Source organism: Eschscholzia californica, unplaced genomic scaffold, assembly GCF_041429995.1.
Source record: "Eschscholzia californica isolate CP2 unplaced genomic scaffold, dmEscCali1.0.p SCAF_2, whole genome shotgun sequence".
NCBI classification, from domain to species: domain Eukaryota; kingdom Viridiplantae; phylum Streptophyta; class Magnoliopsida; order Ranunculales; family Papaveraceae; genus Eschscholzia; species Eschscholzia californica.
The window spans coordinates 5,295,126-5,315,843 of record NW_028238309.1 but is presented as its reverse complement, the minus strand read 5'-3'; the positions used below and the strand labels follow the sequence as shown (position 1 = coordinate 5,315,843).

The 20,718-nt window shown below is 35.3% G+C and overlaps 3 protein-coding genes across 3 annotated transcripts; 1 reads left to right on the top strand and 2 right to left on the bottom strand.

The window, feature by feature from the left end:
• Positions 1–615: 615 nt before the first annotated feature.
• On the bottom strand, positions 616–5,371 carry LOC147555573 (WAT1-related protein At4g01440-like). Its single transcript, XM_086663197.1, has 6 exons — positions 4,744–5,371; positions 4,597–4,659; positions 1,753–2,140; positions 1,460–1,618; positions 1,177–1,328; positions 616–1,035 (listed from the first exon to the last, which is right to left on the bottom strand). The coding sequence occupies exons 1-6, from the start codon at positions 4,941–4,943 to the stop codon at positions 888–890; spliced, it is 1,110 nt and encodes a 369-aa protein (XP_086519323.1). The 5' UTR covers positions 4,944–5,371; the 3' UTR covers positions 616–887.
• Positions 5,372–8,538: 3,167 nt separating this feature from the next.
• Positions 8,539–13,480, bottom strand: LOC147555572 (acyltransferase GLAUCE-like). The gene is made up of 2 exons (XM_086663194.1): positions 12,791–13,480; positions 8,539–9,672 (listed from the first exon to the last, which is right to left on the bottom strand). The coding sequence occupies exons 1-2, from the start codon at positions 13,298–13,300 to the stop codon at positions 8,692–8,694; spliced, it is 1,491 nt and encodes a 496-aa protein (XP_086519320.1). The 5' UTR covers positions 13,301–13,480; the 3' UTR covers positions 8,539–8,691.
• A 3,140-nt stretch (positions 13,481–16,620) lies between these two features.
• LOC147555571 (phosphoglycolate phosphatase 1A, chloroplastic-like) lies at positions 16,621–20,513 on the top strand. The gene is made up of 11 exons (XM_086663195.1): positions 16,621–17,010; positions 17,461–17,528; positions 17,702–17,794; positions 17,879–17,950; positions 18,707–18,778; positions 18,981–19,040; positions 19,181–19,233; positions 19,437–19,534; positions 19,621–19,720; positions 19,922–20,025; positions 20,119–20,513. Exons 1-11 carry the CDS (start codon positions 16,731–16,733, stop codon positions 20,223–20,225), a joined length of 1,107 nt encoding a protein of 368 aa, XP_086519321.1. The 5' UTR covers positions 16,621–16,730; the 3' UTR covers positions 20,226–20,513.
• The last annotated feature ends 205 nt before the right edge of the window (positions 20,514–20,718 follow it).

Sequence of the window (20,718 nt, the reverse complement as noted above, 5' to 3'; positions counted from 1 at the left end):
TTGACGTTGATTTGGATGGAAAATTTCATTTTGGAGGGTAAAATTGTATTTTTACCTACTGGGTTTTTTCCTCATTATTATTTAGTATTGGGCCTGATTCTCTTTAACTTCCCCATTTTGGGCCTTATCATTACCGGCCCCTTTTTGGAATCTAGAGTCTAGATCGGTCTAAAGAGTATAAGGTCGTGTTAGTAATTTTGTTTCTCACATTGTTACCAACGAATACAGATTTATTTTTGGTGAAAACTTCCCTCATGACCTAGTTTAGAAATTACCGATATTATCTCTATTATTACCACATCGTATTGATATTATCCTCGTTTTTGTGGTTTTGCTACATCAACCACTAACGGATGCGAAGTTTTATTTATAACGTGTTTAGTTTTGTCATATAGACCGCCAATTGCTACCACGAATTTCCTAACCATCTGGCTTTATAAGTCCAATCAAAGACATTAATATTTAGAAAGATTGAACTTATACCAATAACTCAAACTGGAAGCGCTCCCCTGGCTACGTCGGATGTTTTTGTGGCACATTTGTCTTGTATGATTTATACTCAACCAAGAAAATGTATTAACAAGCAAAAAAAAATATATATAATGACAAGGCATATGGAAGAAAGGTTAATGTTTTTTTATTATACCAACTGGATAATTGTCAAAAATCTAGCCCGTGCTAAAGCCCTAACTTGCCTATGTAAATTTACAACCCATAATCTTAAAAGTTTTGAAATGACACTGGTAGAGTTTTGTGTCAAAACCCAAAAAAATCTGAATATCCATGTTACATTTACGTTTATGCTAATTAGAAGGGATCCGTACGGATGTTGGAGAAAGAGAGAGAAGAGAGAAAAAAGAAGAGCAGACGATTGGCGAGCTAATAAGCTAGCATTGACTCCGTAAAAGTGAAGAAGCCAAGGCAGACTGGTCATCCAAGTCATCTGAACACATTAATAACTCGTATTTTTCTTCCTTCGCTTTTGACCATAGATATATGTAAAGCCCCGCCACTATCATAATTGATCCCACAATACTGTAAAGAAATTTCAATAGACCATATTATAAACTCAATTCAACAACCAATTTTTCGCATTCAAGCTTATATTTAAACAAAGTTTTAATCCCTAATTTAGAAATTTTAGACAATGAATAAGGGTGGTGATCAAGTAAGTACCTGCCGACCCCCATAGCTTGCCCTAGAAATAGGGTTTCTAAGATGGTGGCGAATAGAAGACCCAATGGAGAGAAGGAGGCTACAAACACAGGCCCCTTTATTCCTGCGCACCAAGCAACAAAAAAGTTGGCTATTCCACTGTTTCCAGCTCCCTGATATCACAAAATCAATTGACACACCAAATTTATTTCCACATAACCAAATAAAATTGAAAATGAGAAACAAATTGTTGTTTATTTGTTATGTGATTAAAACATAGAAACCCAAAAAAAAAAATACTTACACCAACAAAAATGCTAATGAGCTCAAGATCCCATTTCAACCGCCACATAGAAGCCTTACGGTTAACGATTACAGCAACTAGTCCAGTTTGTAGAGTTGCAAAGAAGAACATGATAGCTGTCATTGACAACTCCGCCGGGTACTTTTTTGTCATTGGCTCCTACATTAAATAATATTGTACGTATTAGTTTCATGTCGTTCAGACAATTATCTGCTTATTCTATCCTTACTAGTAATATGCTAATATAATGTATAACGAATCATATAATATAATTGTGTAAAACATAAACTCACCAGCATTAGAATCCAAGTACTAAAAGCAATAACGCCGACAATCACCATCAACAAACCCATGGCCCAAATTGTGTATGAAGTAGTAGCAATAGTAGTAGAAGAAGTGAGGGAGATGAAATTACTAAGATCATTGACAGAAGGAGAAGGAGATGGGGTTGATGCTGATAATTCAGGATGCCAAAACACTAGAGTCAAGGCACCAGAAATGGATAAAATCGTACCAAAGATCTTCCCAATTCCCCAACATGTACCAAGTTGAAGTTTCTCTTGTCTTGTGATTAAGGAGAGTATAAAAGTAATAGCAGGAATCATATTAAGTACTGATGCTTCTATTGTGCTTGATATGAAGTAGAGTGCTGTTGCTAACATTATTTGTGCTATTGTTACCCTGTTCCCAAATTACATAATTTTAACACATTTAATTAATTATTTGTTAGAGAAATATAATAACTTAAAATAAAATAACCAAATGAGTGTGAGAATAGTCCAACATGAAAAAAAGACGATTTAGCAACTAATAATATAACGTCTAAGTCCTCTCCACACTCCACTATAGCCAATCGGTTTTGAGTTAGATGACCACTAACTTAACAATGAGTACGATAACATCTTAAAAAGAATTAATAATAGGTTTAAGGTTATTTTAGCATTTTGATAATTTGATAGTTTTTTTTTTGTTGAGTTGATAATTTGATAGTTGAGATGTTGTCATTTGGTTACTTTTGATTGACGCTTTTTTTGTTGACCAAAACTATTCTATATATTCATACCAAGGGGGAGTTTTACTCCATTACAGTTTTGCTAAGAAAGAGGCATCATAAGTTGCCAAACACGAGACTGGTCTAATCTTCTAGAAGACTTAGCTAGAGTATTAGCCGTATTAGTTGCTGATCTATGCACAAATTTAAATGAAATAGAATCAAAATAAGCATATTGGTTTAGGATTTTTGGTAATGGCATGTTTAGAAGTCCAATGAGCTTGCCCACTGCTTCGTGTTTAGCTGATTGATCACTTTCTGCGAATCTCATTCCATGATAATCCTCCGTAATCCATTAGCTTTTTGGCCCAAAGTACTTTCGACAACGCCTTTTGGTCATTTGTTTACAATGCTTTTGGGATCACTTCTGGAAATGCTCTTTTGGTTGAGATTTAGCAATGCTTTGGGGTAGTTTTTGACCCCTGCCGGGGGTAGCTTTTGAGGTTATGACAACTTATCCGTACAAATCCAAATTTACAAGATGCGAATTCCGCAATAGTGACTTCCATGGGATTTCTTATAATTTGGATATGTTATTTTGGGGCCAATCTATTAGAAATAGGGCTACATTGTTATGGGTCATTCACATTAACGACTAATTGAAAAAGCGACCTTATACATAAGAATAGCATATGAACGAAATTTTGTCTGAGCTTTTGAAAACCATTTGAATCACAACTCTTATGAGATCACTTTTGGCAATCTCATTGCACCACTTTCTCGGATACTATTTCCCATTTCGACGACGTTGCGATCGCTTACGTGTCACTCGTGCCCATACTATAGGTTTTCTTATGGTGGTTCAGCGATTAAAACCGAACCAATCCACTTCCACTTTGGTTTGGTAACCGAACCAAACCACGAGCGATTTAATTTAGTTGAGAAATTCTATTAAACAAATACTTTTTATAGTTTAACAGACTACTCCTAGATGTTTTTTTTTGTTGAAAGCTCCTAGATGTTAGATACAGAACCAATTAACACGGCTGAAAAAATATAACCCCCACGACCCATAGGCCCATCAAAATGTGGGATTCTTTGTCACGCCACTTCATCTATTAGGCCACCTCATCACCTTCTCCGGCAGAGGTCGCCGGCCGGCCAAATTTCCGGCCGGCGACCTTCAAACTAAATTTTTTTTTTTTTTTTTATCTCTCTCTTCTTCTTCTTCTTCCTCTCTCTCATCTTCTTCCTCTCTCTCTCTTCTTCCTCTCTCTATCTTCTTCCTCTCTCTCTCTCTCTCTCTCTCTCTTCTTCCTCTCTCTCTAAAATGGCCGGCGAAGGGGGGAACCCTTCGCCGGCCGTCGGTCTGGGAAACCAGACCGACGAGGTCTGGTTATCCCAGACCGACGAGGTCTGGTTATCCCAGACCTTCGAAGGTCTGGTTTCCCCAGACCGACGAAGGTCTGGGAAAAACCCAGACCGATGAAGGTCTGGTTTCCCCAGACCTTCAGATCTGGGAACTCCCAGATCCGGGAATTCCCAGATCTGAAGGTCTGGGGAAACCAGACCTTCGTCGGTCTGGGTTTTTCCCAGACCTTCGAAGGTCTGGGGAAACCAGACCTTCGAAGGTCTGGGATAACCAGACCTCGTCGGTCTGGTTTCCCAGACCGACGGCCGGCGAAGGGTTCCCCCCTTCGCCGGCCATTTTAGAGAGAGAGAGAGAGAGAGGAAGAGGAAGAAGAGAGAGAGGAAGAAGAGAGAGAGAGGAAGAAGAGAGAGAGAGGAAGAAGATGAGAGAGAGGAAGAAGATGAGAGAAGAAGAAGAAGAAGAGAGATAAAAAAAAAAAAAAAAAAATTTTTTTTTTAGTTTGAAGGTCGCCGGCCGGAAATTTGGCCGGCCGGCGACCTCTGCCGGAGAAGGTGATGAGGTGGCGTGACATGGCAGAGAGAGAAAAAGAGATGGAGGAGAGAGAGTGACGGAAAGTTAAAGTTAACGGTTTTAGGGGGCCATATGGGTATTTCTCGTAAAGTAGGGGGCCAAGCGGGAAGCTGGTCACAAAGTAGGGGGCCATTAGGGAAATAACCCTAAAAATAATACTAAGTTAAATTAAATTGAAGAAGATGAAGATCATGATGAACTTACCCAACAAGTGCTAATAGAAATATCCCTCCTAAGACTTGCTTTGTTAGAGGAGGCATCTTCTTTCTGTATCCACCACAAAATTAGAGAGAGAAAGAACTCAAATTATATATATATATATAGAGAGAGAGAGAGAGAGGGAAAATATACCTTTCAAAGATAAAAGCAAGAAGTGCCATTAAAAGTGTAGCAAGAATGAATTGATAAACAAGAAAGACAGTAGAGCTAATTCCAGTAACCATGATTACTTTACTTAATACTATATAACTTGCTGTAATAATTTGAGCCATTACTAAACTCCCATGGGGAGCCAAGTTTTTCACAACACTCTTTAATGAACAAATATCCATTTCTCTCTCTCTTAACTCTTTCTCCGGCCCTCTATATGAAAATATCTCAGGCTCTGTGGGTGTTCTTATTTTGTTTCTCCAACTCTCTTAGCAAGTTAGCAGTTTGGGTTCACTCTCTTTATTAGGGCAAGATGATTTAGGTAGGTAGGTAGATGCTTTAGGATTTTTTTTTTTGAAGATGCCTTTGGATTTGTATTTATCTTGTTGCCACAAGAAAATGGGCTCAATATTAGATCTTCATTGTTTAATGTCCATTTCATTCTCCATCTATTATTTATAGCTAAAATAAAATGAGCAGATAGTCGCATTCAAAATATTGGCAGAAACGTCAACATTTGATTGCTTAAATGGTTGAACATAAATTTCGAAAACCTGCAAGAGATCCGAAGTTTGATTTTTATAAGAGGTGAAATCCAGAGTTAATAAAGGTATAAATAATAAGTTTGTTGATCTTTAAACATTTTCCTTATGTCTTTGAGCTTTAGACCTCTTTCATTCATATTTTAACTTTGTCGGTTATCATGTTTATCACATCTCGATCGTGTATCCATGTCATGTAATGATAGAAATTTTATTTCTGAATAGTCAAGACCTTTTTTAGTTGTGCAATAATATTATAACAGTAGAAACTAGGGTGCACAGGCCAAAAATGATTTTTAAGGCCGTTTTTCAAATATTAGTTCGAATCTCATTGTATCACAAAAAAAGATTAAAATAACAAAGATCCTGTGAGAAGGAAAACTTATTTTTGTGTGGGTAGTAATTTTTTAATCACGAGTTGATAAAATTATACTACCAAAAACTTGTTGGAAAAAGTGTTCCTTTACTAACTAAACCCAAATGAGATTTGAATCTACAACTAAGCCAGATGTTGGGGGGAAACGTGAAGCCACCATGAAGGGCCAGTCAACAAATTTTGTTGCTCCGAGGAGGGTGATAGATATAAGAAAGCCTCCGGTTGGCTCGTGGGTACAAAAAGGGAAGTTATGCCCACGTGAATCATGTTGTCTCTTTCTCTCTATTTGGATAGGGTGGTTGAACAAATATGATTTTTCATTTCAAAAAAATGATCGTTTGGTCCAAAATTTAGAGGTGAAATTTGCATGCAGTCCAAACTCGGTCAAAAATACATTTGAAGTCCTTTTGTAAAGGACAACTAACACTTTTATGGTTTTCAATTTATTTTTTCCTCGTTTTCCCCTCTAATGGAAATTGTCTTGTTTCCTGACTACTTGTCAGCGTGATGGAGAGGGAGCGTTTAATTCCCACCCGAGATTGGACGTTAATTAGAGATAAATCTCTCTAAATTCCGGGAAATCTCTCTAAATCTCTGAAAATTTCTAAATCTCTCGTTTTGTTTCTCTCTGTAAAACCTTCTCAAAACAGCTTCTTCTCTCTTTATTTCTTTCAAATTTTGAAATTTTGGAGAAATTTTTGCCGGAAATTTTGCCTCTCGCCCAGAAATTTGAAAGATTTCATCTTCCTTCTTATTTATACATCAGAAGGAAGTAAATTTTCAAACCTATGTCTTTGTTTAGTTGTTTCAGGTGGAATGTTTCTGATTTATATTCCTTTGTCTTCAATGTTATCCTAAACCATTATCTTCCTCTGTCTTCAATGTTATCCTAAATATAAATGTTTCTGATTTTGTTGCACAAACATAAATGCTATTAACGATGAACCAAATTCTTCATCCAAATCACAGTTTACCGTTATAGTCAATAGACCAATGTCTGCATCTCATTTTCTTGCCAAACTTCTTTTTTTTTTTTTTACTTTTGAAAATAACAAAAATTATTTTCTCTTCCAACTTTCTTATATTTCAAGTCTTTTTGTTGTCATTACATAGTGGCTATTGAACAAATACCGACCCCGTCAGACATAGTATCAGTCAAGTGTGGAAGTAATATAATATTGTTATATTATTACTAGATTACCGATGATAACTAATTTCGTATTCTTATTTCTTTTTGTGTTTCCCATGTTTCAGTCAAATGCTTTCGAACATTGAAGCAACCCGTCCTCTCTGGTGAATCAATTTTTCTGTTACTTTGCTTATAACTTCTCTTTGGATTTTTTACAATGTTTTATTTACTTGAACTACTCAGGGTGGAGCGCGATTTCTTATGTTCTCCCTTTTCTTCTGTAACTAAAACACTAGTTGGAAGTCATGAACAGGAAAGACATTGGTACTGTATCGTAATACTCCTCATATTGCTTAGTAATTTATATTTAATAGGCGTAGACCATATAATGCGAGTACATTAGTTGTTTTACTGCAAACCATTAGTTGTTTTTCTCCAGTTCAACATTTTCTGTTTCCAATTCTTCATTTCTTTATTGAAGTTGTTCAATCATGAGAAGCAACTCACTTACGTTTGACACGTTCTCAGTTGTTTCCAGTAACTTTCTTTCTTTATCATTGGGGGGGGGGGGGGGGGGGACATAAAAGGAGTTGGACTTTTATTTAAATTTAACGAAAACGATGCACGATGACTTTTTGCAAGTGCACAAACATCACATTGAAAACTTGAAACATCGCATATAATAAATAACGATGGAAATAATTTCTTAAGGTAACCGATGGAGGCATGCTCTATACGCCGAGTAATACAACTTTCCTCGCCTAACACCATGACCAATTGTTTGCCTTGTCCGGATGTCCTTAAATACACAAAATTCAGGCCAAAAGATGACAACACAATATAGAGTGGTGGTTATTTGAGACACTGATAATCAATTATGATCTAAAGATGGGACAATTAAAACAGAGTCTAAGTTCAATGTATTCGTTAGAGTTATAGGTCCTTCCCCTACAACAGGGGCTGAGGTGTCATTGGCAGTAGAATCATATTTATGTGAAGATTGGTTAATGGTTGAAACCTGTCTAGAATCAAAAGTCATATGATCTGTAGCACCAGAATCAATTATCCAAGTATATTCGAAACATGTGTAGACATATTTAAAGTCTTGCCTACATTACCTGTAGTGGCTATTGTAGATGGAGCTTGCTTAACAGTTGGATCTAGGGTCTTCTTAGAGTTTTTCTTTCAATTATAATCCCACCATTCTGGATAGCCTAACAGTTCATAACAATGACTTTTGGTATGATCAATTTTGTTGCAGTGAGTACACTTATAAGTAGTTTTGCTAGATTGACCAACAACTTTAGCAAAATTTGACTTCGCCTTATTGCGAGTCATTATAGCGAAAGCATAAGTAACCCTTCACTTTAACTAAACTGAAAAATAAATAAATAATACGAAGGCGAAGGCTCTTTCTCTTTCAATCAATATAAATTCACAAAACAAATTTAAGACCGTTGGCTCTGATACCAAGTTGAAGTTGATCAAAGAACTTGTTTTATTCCTTGATGATTTACAAAATAAATATAAGATTCTATTTATAGAGTTACAATACTACTAATTACTAATTTTACTAGTTCATAATATCTTACTAGTTTCTAATAGTTTATTATATATATTTACTAATTCCTAATATCTTATTAGTTTCTAATATTTGATATTTTCTAATATCTCAATATAGGAATAATATTATATGGGATATCTTAACCTATAGAAAGATATTTCAACAATTTGTTTAACAAAATAGTTTTATCAATCATATACTATCCAAATGTATACAAATCTATCACACAAACATTTTGTATATAGTATCAAATGCCAAATACACAAGCAACCAGCAAAAATATATAATAATGATAGCTTCTCTTGTATGCCAATTGGTACTATATTAAAAACCTAAAGAATAGCCTTTGAAACTCCTCCATTTGTTGGTTAGGTAATGCCACTAAAACATTAACTCCTTTGCCATCATTCATTGTACCTGCACCTTCAATCTCATTATCAGGGAAAAGCAAGACAATGTCTTTCTTATGGTACACAATTGGACAACTATATTTGGGTCTTCCCCAAGGGTAATCAATCTTAGAAAACCCTAATTTCCACCAAGAAGACACAAGTAAATCACCATTTGGGTACCCATAATGAATTTCACCCCAATCTATCACTGATCTTATGTATTCATCTGTTAACCTACTTGCTCCTTTTGATACCAATTCTACCAAATGACCAAATGGACCTTCCTCTAATTCTTCGTAACTTGCTCTTGCATAAGCATTTAGAATGGCATTGCCTGTAAATGTTTTTGGAAGTGGGGGTATTAACTTTGGTCGTAGGTCGACCGCATAAAGAACTGTTGATATTTTCTTTTTCCAATCGTTTTTGTCTGTGTTCAATGATGATGATAGTTTGGAAATTCCTGCTAAAGTCTTGCATCGCCAGATGTGAGTCGTGACGACACTGAAACTAGAGATTCTATTGTTACTGTTATTATTATTATTATTTGACAGTCTTGCTTTCTCTTTGAATTTTGATATGTCCTCAGAACTTAGTCGAAAAATCTTGAAAACAAGATCTTCAGATGTAGATTCAAATACGTTGTTGGAATAATACTTTTCTTGTTCTTGGTTTTTTGTCGTGGAAGAGGCTATCACGTGGCCAATGACTAACTCAGGATGTGAAAAAGTGACACGTGGCGGAGATCTAGATGCAAGAAGTCTCCCATTATGGTGGGGAAAAGCTACCATAGGTTTGTTGGCAGCTAAGGAGGCAAGATTTTCTAAGAACAACTTAGCACTAATGCCATCAAATGCTGCATGATTGGTAAATATGCCAAGAGCAAAGCCACCACATTTGAAAAATGTTACCTGCATTGAAAATTTTTAGGTCACCAAACCGAAATTCTTGATGGGTCAAACACATAGCAAAATCATCTCAGTGATATAAACATGCTAGACTGTCTTTAACTGTCTCCTAATGAAATGTGTAGTGACTACTACGATTACTCACATCTTTAACAAAAAAAAAAAGAGTACTCACATGGACAACATGTGATTCTATAAACAAGAATGTCCACAAACATAACATGATAGCAAAACTAACCCCACGTATTTCATGTCATCCAAAAGAAAATGTGTTACTAAAAAGAATGTACGTAGTCCACAAGTGAGGAGACGTGTGAAAATAGTGTCATATGGACAATTTATTTTGAGTTACGCATCGACAAAGTATAACTTAATAGTTAATATATTACAAATATATGTTTTTTAAGATTATGTTTGGCGTGTGAAAAATAAAATGTGATTACCAAAAACAACAGTCTGATAATGCGATCCGGTGCTAGTAAAAATCATATGTATATATATATATATATATATATATATATATATATATATATATATATATATACACTATTTGTTTAGTCATGAAGAAGTTTGACAGAGATTGATTTTCTCTATATGTCATCTGATTACCGTTTCAAAGGAAACGAAATTGCAAACCACACCAAGCCCTGCGTTTGGGATTTCCCGTAAATGTGGATCACATTCCTTCTTACAATTTCCTTGTTCTTTCCTTGCACGGACTACTATTTTCGAACTGTGATTCCTAATAATCGCATTTTATTTTTGTGCGGAAAATATGAACAACGGGGCTAAAAAGAAAGGTGGCCAATACGTGGACAACCGTTTTTCTTATATGGACAACTATCTTATGTGGACAACCAAAATAATTAATTTTTTTATATGGACACTAGTTTCTAAGGGACAACTCTCTATTATTTTCACTCAAGTGCTCTTAGAATTAGATGTACTAACACCTCCCTCTTTTCTCCATAAACCCTAAGTAAGTTTGGTCTTCTTCTACTTTCATCTTCATCATCAACCCAAAATTCTAGAGAGAAATTTTTTTTGGAGAAGATTATGACATCAAACAAAATGACGGGAATTGTTGAAGGATATTCCTAACCAGAAAGATCACATCTAAAAACCCTAAAACCCGTTAAACTTTTATAACCTATAAATCAAAAATTTCAAAACCCTAGATTTTTTATACAAACAAGTAGAGTTGCTCGTGCTTCGTGGAAAATCGACAAAACACGAGAGATCTTAATTTCAGACTTTTTGTAGAAAAAAAAGTTATGACTTGGCAATTTCGTAGATTTCCCACAAAAATTTGGCAAGACAGAAGGAAACTTGCCACGAAAATCTAGCATATTTTCGTGGATTTTCCACGAAATTCTGGGAACTTCTTCTTCACTTCGAATTTTTGCCTTGAAATCGTTTTGTATTCTTCAAACCACCCAAACGGAAATACAAAATAAAATTAAAAAAGTTAAAGTTTTACCTCATTAATGTAGGGTTTGTACAAAACCCATCTAGAGTTGGATAAAAAAAACAAAGGGAAATAGTAGAAACTATAGTTCACTAAAAAAAAAAGAGAAGTGGTAGAAACTATAGTTTACTAAAAAAACAAGAGAAGTGGAGATTGATGAGTTTTATCTTCTTCATTCATCTAGGGTTTGATAAAAAACAAAAGGAAGTGGTAGAAACTATGGTTTACTTTTAGTCAGGGCCGTGCCTGAGAATCCGGGTCCCGGTGCCAAATTTTTTAGCTGGCCCCCCTTGTATAAGCAAACGTAAAATCTAAATTTTTTTACGCATTCGGTTGCTTTTGTGTATGTCAAGGTTGTGGCTAACTTTTTCATCTCACACATTAAATTATAGTTTAGTTATGAATGATAATGAGAGTTTGGATAGAGATTCATATGATAGAAAGAATGAGAAATTTTAGAGAGGAGAAAAAAAATAAGGATTAAAAAGAAAGTTATGTGTCAAAGAACAAATTGCGTTGCGATAAACATTATAGAAATATCATGTCGCAAGAGAGACGGAGAGAAAGGAGATTTGTGATAGTTAGAGAATAGTTTTGTTGTCCTTATTGGTTTTGGGATGAAAATACTATATATTATACCATTTTTTTTGTTGACATGTATATTATACCACTTGAATCATTGTCCATTAACGTTTCAATGTGACTTCTTCCAAAAAAATTAAGAGAAAGTGCTACCGGTAGCACTCGAACCCAAGACCTCTAGTCCAGGAGATAAACGGTGCACCAACTAAGCTACTTCACAACTCATGCTAATCCTATAACCTTCCCGGTTTAATAGGTTTAATAAATGGCCAAACACTTGAAAATGGCCTTTTGTGGTGGGGGGCCCTGTGCGGGCGCACGGCCCGCACCCCCACTGCACGGCCCTGCTTTTAGTAGAAGTAAAAGAATAAGAATAAGACTAAAAAGAAGGAAGAAGAAGAAGATGACGAAGAAGAAGACAACTTAGGTTTTCAATTTTGATCCACAAGTTAGTAACTGTTAGTATTTAAGACTTTATGGAGTTGGCCCCTTATTAAATCAAAGTCAACTAAATCAAACATAATTGACTCGCACAGGGCCCGAAAATAGTTGTCCATATAAAAAAAAACAGTTGTCCACGTATTGGCCACCAAAAGAAAACAACTCAAAAAAATTTTATGTAGACTAGCCTCCACTGTTCCCCATATTCTAATCTCAATAAATTGAAGAATTATGTTAGCAACCAAACATGTATTTAAAAGGAAAACATTGTGCTCTTAGCAAAAAAAATTAGTGACATACCAAACCCAAAAAGGACTTAGCACAAAATTACCAGTAAGTGGACCAAAGTACCCTCCTAAACCAAAACCAGCATACCAAAGTTTTGTTGAACAACCAACATACCAAGTTCAGAGTACTTTTCCGTCAACAAGAAAAAAAAAAAAGTTAAAAGAGTACTTTGGTATTCCAAGGCTACCCCTAATAGGGAATAACATGAATTCAGATCTGAATTCTCATGAGTTTGCCTCTGAAAAGAGGTAGATTATCTTATCAAAAGAAATTAATCACCAAATTCTAATCAAATTATTCTAAAAATTCAACCTATTTATACCACATTGACAAATAAATTACCTGAATGGCACAGAGGAGTTGCTCATCCATATTCTCTGGAGAATTAGAATTCTTGACAACTAATTGTTGAAATGCTGGATTAGGATACATTAATTCTCCAAGATCGGCTAATGTTAACTCACTGGATGCCACGGCAAATCCCGCTCCGGCCGAATTACAATATATTTCAAGTCGAGGTCGATTTTTGCCTCCATTTTTATCTTGGTCTTGATTTTGATTAGTCCATCGTAATCTTCCGGCTAAAAAATCATAATGTACTAATATTTTCCGATAAGCATATTCGAGTTTCTCGACAACTATTTCAGGTGGAAAATCTTGATTAGCACCGAAAAAATGAATAGTTTCGACATCAAAATTTAATAGTTGGTCAATATTTGATAAGTAAAGTGATTTTGTCTCAGTTTTTTCAAATGGGAATACAATTGAAAACCTTTTTATAGTTACCTTCAAATCTTGTGGAATTGAACTTTGAGTTTGGGTATTATCAAGATCATCTTGATTTGACCCCATTTTCTAGTAAGTAAGAGATTGAAATTGGTAAGGAATTTTGGAGAATGATAGTGAGAAAAGGGTAGGGATATTTGGGTGTTAAATAGAGAATAAAATAGTGAGAGAGTTTTAGGGGTAATTAAGTTTAAAAAAAGTAGTTAGGTAGAGATTGTACTATGAACTTCAAAATATAAAACACACAACAGAGAAATTCATCATGCAGTTATACTGGTCCTAGTGATAGGTGGAGGATAACATCCCATTTATTTGTGCATTTAAAGAGCAAGCAATTGTTGGTTACATCAAATGTTGTTTAGGTCTTAGGTTCTCAATCGCTATCGGAAATTGATAACACGTGAAAATCTAGTACATAACTCTTAAAGGAGTGTATAAGGTCCTTGATTCGAAATGTGTTGCTACTTGAAGAGAAATTATTTTCTACTTTAGTTGTCTCGTCCGTGAACAATGAGAAAGCTACATAAATTTATCAAAGTTAAAACACAATGAGAACAAAAAAGTATCGTAAAAAGGTATAAAATGTTTGAATTTTTATTTACTTAGTTTTTATATATAAGTATGAAATTACTACTTAATTAGACTTTGAGTTAGAGTTCCTAAAACTCTAAGTTAGAGCCTCAATAAGAATGTATAAATACTTCTATCTTTACTTGCAATATCTACACATTTTGTTAGTCAAGCGTATAGATAACACAAACTGCAACGGTAGTACATATAACAAAATACAAGAAACAATAAAACCTAAAGTAATTTTCCAACAACATAATCTTAGTAGAGGAAATTTTGATCTTTTAAATTTGGTATACCTTTTTTTTTCCAACATTGGACCTATACTGCTTGCTTGTGACATGTACAACACACAAATAATTTTTAAATGTTTTTATCCTCCATTTTCGACAAGTATGGAACATAGAATTATGTCATCTCTACTAAAATTATTGAAATTTATTTTTGTTGAAAGGACTAAAATTATTAAATTAGATGATTAGATGACACAATTGAAACCAATGGACCAACCGAAAAGTCTCAATCTATAAGGTGTCATCTTTCGGTTACCAATTGAATGTCCCTCCTCCGGATTTTCTTTTTTTAGTTTGTTTTTACTTTTAGATCTATAATAAGAAAATTCTGTAGTAGTCAGAGAGGAAGAAACGAGGGAAATGAAGACTTCATTAACAACAATTCTATTGTCGGGTGGTTTTGTCACGGCACAAAGGCGGTATTGATGAAGATTCAAAGACGGTTTTGATGAGACCTTATCAGTCTAAAAACGGATTTAGAAACGGTTCCGAAAGTTTCATAGTCAATCTTTTCATGGTTGTGATCCGTGGAGAGGAAAAGATGGGCTTCGGATATGGTTCGTACGTAAACATCACCGGGGATCTCGGTTAAAAGAATAAAATCAAACGAAGGGAATTGACTAAGTAATCTCTTCGTTGGATTGGTTTTGATACTTGTATCATCTTACTACTTTTAATTTTCCATTCTATATGTCGACATTTAGGGTCTTTAATTCTCGATTTTTAGGATCTCTTTTGTCGACCTTTAGGTTTTTTTTTTGAGTCTGTCAATTTCTTTCCCTTTCATAAGACACTTTACATTCGAAAGTTTTATGAGCTTATCTTATGTAACTCTCATATAGTTCTCAAAGGAATAATGATTATCATCCATGTAACTTTGTGATTGTATCACTTATGAATGAAATATGATATCACTTGGTTTCAAAAATAAATTGAATCTCCCTAGGGACTAGGGCGCATATATAGATTGGTAAGCTGGGTGAGTGGCTGACTCGATAACGATTAGTTCCCATTTTTCCTAAGTCCCTACCTTTGATAGATGGGTTAAAAATTGACTTTAGCGCTGATCTCATAAATAATTGTCACAAGTCATAGTCTAACGTCGACTTCACGAATAAATTAGCATTATGATTTATGAATTTATCTTTTATATGGTTGCTCTTTAACTGGACATGATAAATAAACCTAACAGAACTGTTATTTAGTCTCAAAAGGGAGGTAGACCACATGTTCAATGTTGATGCGGTCCCCTCCATTTGACCAGGGCATTTCTCTATCTACATGATCCGACCAATTAGTGTCAGCCACATTAGCATCTTTGCCATGTGGTCGACTCGAAGAACTTTTTCGAGCCAATTAGCATTTATGTAAAACTATAGTATAAAAGAAAGAGTAATACTTGAAGCTGCTATAGGTCAAAGCGCATTCTTTACCTATGCAAAATTAATAGTCATTATTTTCGAGTTAACTTTCTCTCTCTTGATGGATTTTTTCACGAACGATAGATTTTTTTCATTTTCGATGGAACTGTTGATTCTTATTACGCTATTGGGTAGGTCTACTTTTCTAGCATCTGTTATCATTTTTGTAAAAAGAAGACCGGTGTTACGGGGCAATAAAGAAATTTTCCGAGAACTTACTGTTTCCTCCAATCACCCAAACCCTTATAATTTTCAACTTCTTCCCTCTTCTTCCTTTCCCACTACCACCATCAACTTCGACGACTTCCATCACAAAATCCGCACGATACGTCCACCATCCCCGGCGACACCTCTACCATCTTTGGCAATACTTATTCTCTCTTATCTTCCCTCTTTTTTTCTTCTCTCTCTTGTTTCTCTCTTTGGCGAAGGGGCTAAGCCCCAAGGTCGGTCTATGTCCTACGAGACCCAAAGCCATTTATAATTTTGGGGCCCTTAACACAAGTTCCTTCTACTGTTTAAATAAAAAATTATAAAGAAAAGTGACCTTGGGGTCTCGAACCTTGATCAGATGGGTTGCTAGAAACTATACGAACCAATCAACTAGTACATCTGACGTGCTAATTATCTCATAAGAGGAGTAAAATAACCCTAAAAACGTAATCTGGAGGCCTTATCAAATTGGAGGCCCAAAGTCACCGCTTTGGTAGCTTTGGACTAGGGCCGACCCTGCTAAGCCCCTTCGCCGGAGATAGAGATAGAGAAGACAGATAGTAGAGAGAGAGAGAAAGGAGAAGGAGAAGAGAGGGAGAAGAGAGAGAAGATGAGATTCCGACGACTATACCGAAGACGTAAAATATAAGGTGTGTTTGGGGAAAAAAAAATTAGTTTTCCACCCTTTGATGGTTTATTCTCCGAAATTTTTTCTTATTTCCCCAAAACAACCACCAAAAGGAATTGTTTCTTTTTCTAATAATCCATGGCTATCTGGGCTTGATTTCCCAATCTTTGCTAGTATTTGTGTTTCCAGCCCAAGCCCATTGCTGGTCCATCTCAGTAACGAACTCATCACTGGATAGAATCATAAACCACTCGATCACTGAAAAAACCACGTCAGCAGTGACGGGCCAATCAAAATCCTAACGGCTTTTCAGTCCACCCGCTACAAACTAGAGAGAGAGAGAGGGAAAATCTAGAGAGAGAAAGAGAGAAATGCTTAGTAGCAGGTGGAGTGCTTCTCTTTCAGTTGCTACTGTTTCCTGTGCTAATATCATCACTTCACGGAGGTTCTCAAAATCTATATTTCTAGGTCAGAAGAAAATTTCATACCTTTCTAACTCTAACCCTAGATTCATCAAATGGAACAATAACTCTAAAATGGATGCTTCAAATTCCAGTTCTAGAAATTTCACAATCAAAGCGTCAGCTCAACCTCTCAAAAACGCTGACGAACTCATTGATTCGGTTGAGACATTTATCTTCGATTGTGATGGTTAGTGTTCATTGTTTTTAATTTTCACTTTTGCTCATTCAATTTATAAATCAATTACAAAAAAGTTGTGAAATTTTTCCCATTTACTTGGCAAAAATTTGATTTTGAATGGGTTCTGATCAAAATTCAAATTATGGCTTCCTTTCACCATGATTGACTTTTGGGGAAGAGACTGGTACGAGAATAGTCCCACCTAGGAGAAGGGTGATTTAGCTACCAGGAATAAACCTCATTAACACTAGATGAAGACATCCAATTGAGATGATTGAAGGACTGGGGTTTCAAAATTATACTATACTAGTTTCGTCGAAAATCAGAATTTCTGTTTATTTTGATGGTAGTTTAGTTAATTTGATATGGATAACAAGATGAGGATTGCTTATTATAGTTCTGATAAGTTCTTAACCATCAATTGTTAATTATTAGCTTGATTTGTTTATTTTGTTACAGGAGTTATATGGAAAGGTGATAGTCTGATTGATGGAGTTCCTGAAACTTTGGACTTGCTCCGGGCTAAGGTTTGTTTTCATGGGAAAATCATATTAGTCACGCGAACTTGGTGGTATATCAAGTATCTTATATATGAATGCTGTCAAAATACAAGACAAATGACGATTGTCGTGACCGACTTTTCTATGAGCTTCTAATTGTGAGGGTTGGGAATAAGTTTATTTGTTTTGTTTTTCTTCAGGGGAAGAGATTAGTTTTTGTCACAAACAACTCAACAAAGTCTCGTAAACAATACGGGAAGAAGTTTGAGACACTTGGTCTTAGTGTTAGTGAGGTAAGTTTGAGAACATATTTTACAATGAATTAGACTATCTCTGTTAATGAGTCGATCTAACTAAAGCTGTATGTAATTCTAAAGGAGGAGATTTTTGCATCATCTTTTGCTGCTGCTGCTTATCTGCAGTCCATTAATTTCCCCAAGGATAAGAAGGTATGTATTGTATAAGTTTCTTCAAATAACATCAATTTGAAACTGAGTGAATAGGATTATCATGCACTTTCACAGATGCTTCTAAAGACACTGATCTAGTCTATTATCAAGTTCTTTTCAGCATCGTGGTAGCCCATCAAGACTCTATCAAAAGAGTCGTTTGATTTTATATGGTAATTGATCATTTGGATGACGTGCATGTTTTTGTTAAATGATAAGGATATGATCTTTTGATGTCAAAGTTATGGTATATGTTTGTTGGTATGGTCTTGAATCTACCGAGAATTGGTGTCTTATTAAGATGGTCTATCGATAATGAAAATCGTGGTAAGTGGTTATAGGAAGGTCGGGCCATTATCTTACTATCTCTTGAGTAAGATTAATGGTGACATGGGCAATGGAGAAGCATGAGCTTGTCATCCAATTTGGGAGTTTGACTTGCATCTTCGTGATTACTTATTTTGAGAAAAACTGTGGGAAACTTCAAATCTGAGTTACAGGTCACAGAGATAGCCTAATATCCTCGAAGGCCTCATCAAATTTTTCTTGAACTTTCGTACTTGGGTGTGCTTTGGTATAAGGAACCTCTAGACATGGAGATCATCCACTAGCGCACGGATTTCTTATTCTTCCCACACGATTTAAACCTTGTGCTAGAAATATTTATATTGAAAAATGTTCTTTTGAGGTTTAACGGGGTATAACATATTGTTAGAATAAACAAGCATGTCTAAATACCTCTTGTTGGAATTTCAGGTTTACGTAGTTGGCGAGGATGGCATTTTGAAGGAATTAGAACTTGCTGGGTTTCAATACCTTGGTGGTCCGGTATAATTTACATCCTGCAAACCCAAATAACTAAAAAATTCATGTTCTCAGTTAGATAAGATTAACTAAATTGTTATAATTTATTATCTCTAACTTTCCTAGTCTTTAGTCAACAAGGAATCACCATTCACCATAGCAACAACAATAAGAGCTTTCTCGTATGCAAGATTTTCTTCTTCTGACTTTTCCTTCTTTTCTTTAGGAAGATGGTGGGAAAAAGATAGAGCTGAAACCTGGTTATCTGATGGAGCATGACGAGAATGTATACTTTTCGTCTTTCTTGATTCTTATCTTTTGCATTACCCTTTTATTTTGTGTCCTTTTTTTTTCTTCTGAAAACTCCCATCTACATTGAGTCAAAAGTCTCTCTCATATTAAAGAAAACTATGCCTCATTATCTAGGTCGGTGCTGTCGTTGTTGGATTTGATCGCCATTTTAACTACTACAAAGTTCAGTAAGTATTTTCTCTCTTCCCAAATCTGTGCAGATAACATTTATCACCAATATACCTTCCACATCTTCCGACTTTCATGATATATTATCTTACTACTGAAAATTTCATCCAAGTTTTACCGGAGTCGAGAGAAAGCTAACAATGTTATGGCAAAAACATATTTCTTCCTTACCATCTTTTTACTTAATTCTGTGACATGAAAGGTATGCAACCCTTTGCATACGTGAAAATCCAGGTTGCCTTTTCATCGCAACAAATCGTGATGCTGTTACTCATCTCACCGACGCTCAAGAATGGGCAGGTACATTTCTATTTTTTTCAAATTGTACATTATTCTCTTTCTTGTTATAACTGTATACTAAGACTTCAAATTCTGGTAAACTTCAGGTGGTGGTTCCATGGTTGGTGCTTTTGTCGGATCAACCCAACGTGAGCCGCTTGTTGTGGGGAAGCCCTCAACTTTCATGATGGACTACGTATCAGCCAAGTATGACTTTTTTCCTATAGTTTTCATATTTTTTCTAGGATGAATTGTCTGGGCTGGCCTTCCTTAGAAATTAGCGAGGTCCAAAAATGGAAGTTCGCTTAGTCTTAACTTCGAGTCGAAGTTAAACAAGTCAGAACATTTGATTATCATGTGATATTATGATCTTATTTAGCATCGTTTCTCGTCACGATAAAAACCCAGGTTTGGAATTCAAAAGTCGCAAATTTGCATGGTCGGGGATAGATTAGATACCGATATTTTATTTGGACAAAATGGTGGATGCAAAACCCTTCTCGTTCTCTCAGGTAAATATTCGGTGAATTTCCTCTTCATATATCTTTACGTTAATCAAAGAAGCCTACGTAAAGAGAGTTTTCATTTTTTATTTATTTCTCTAGGTGTTACATCCTTGTCAATGCTTCAAAACCCAAGCAATTCGATTCAACCAGATTTCTACACCAACAAGATATCAGATTTTCTTTCCCTCACTCCTGCAACTGTTTGAAAAATGTAAAGTTTTTCTTCATAGTCATGTCCATTTGTTACTCGACTTATCAAACGGTATAAAAACCTTCCTGTATTGTTCTATTATGCGGGGTCTTATATATGTTGTGAAGTTAATGTTTCTTCATGTCTCGTGATAAAATTATAAAAAGCAATACTCCAGCTTAGAATCAATACTTATAATTGCTTGCTCCTATTTATGTCGGAATTGTGAAACCCAAGTTAAATTTTGGGATTTGTATACTTTTCAGTTGAGTACTTGAATGTGATGATTCTTCAGAAGCACAAATTTTTATGTATCGTTTATGGTGCCTTTTATGACTTGGTAGTTGTTCTCATATCTTCGAGCCTTTCATGGTTCTTAAAGCAGGTTACCATAACCAAGTTTGACTTTAAGGATTCATTTTATTGATCAAATAAACCCTTACATAGTAAAATGCGAAATACGTTATAAAGATCAAATAAGCATATATAGTCAACGTGGGCGACAAATA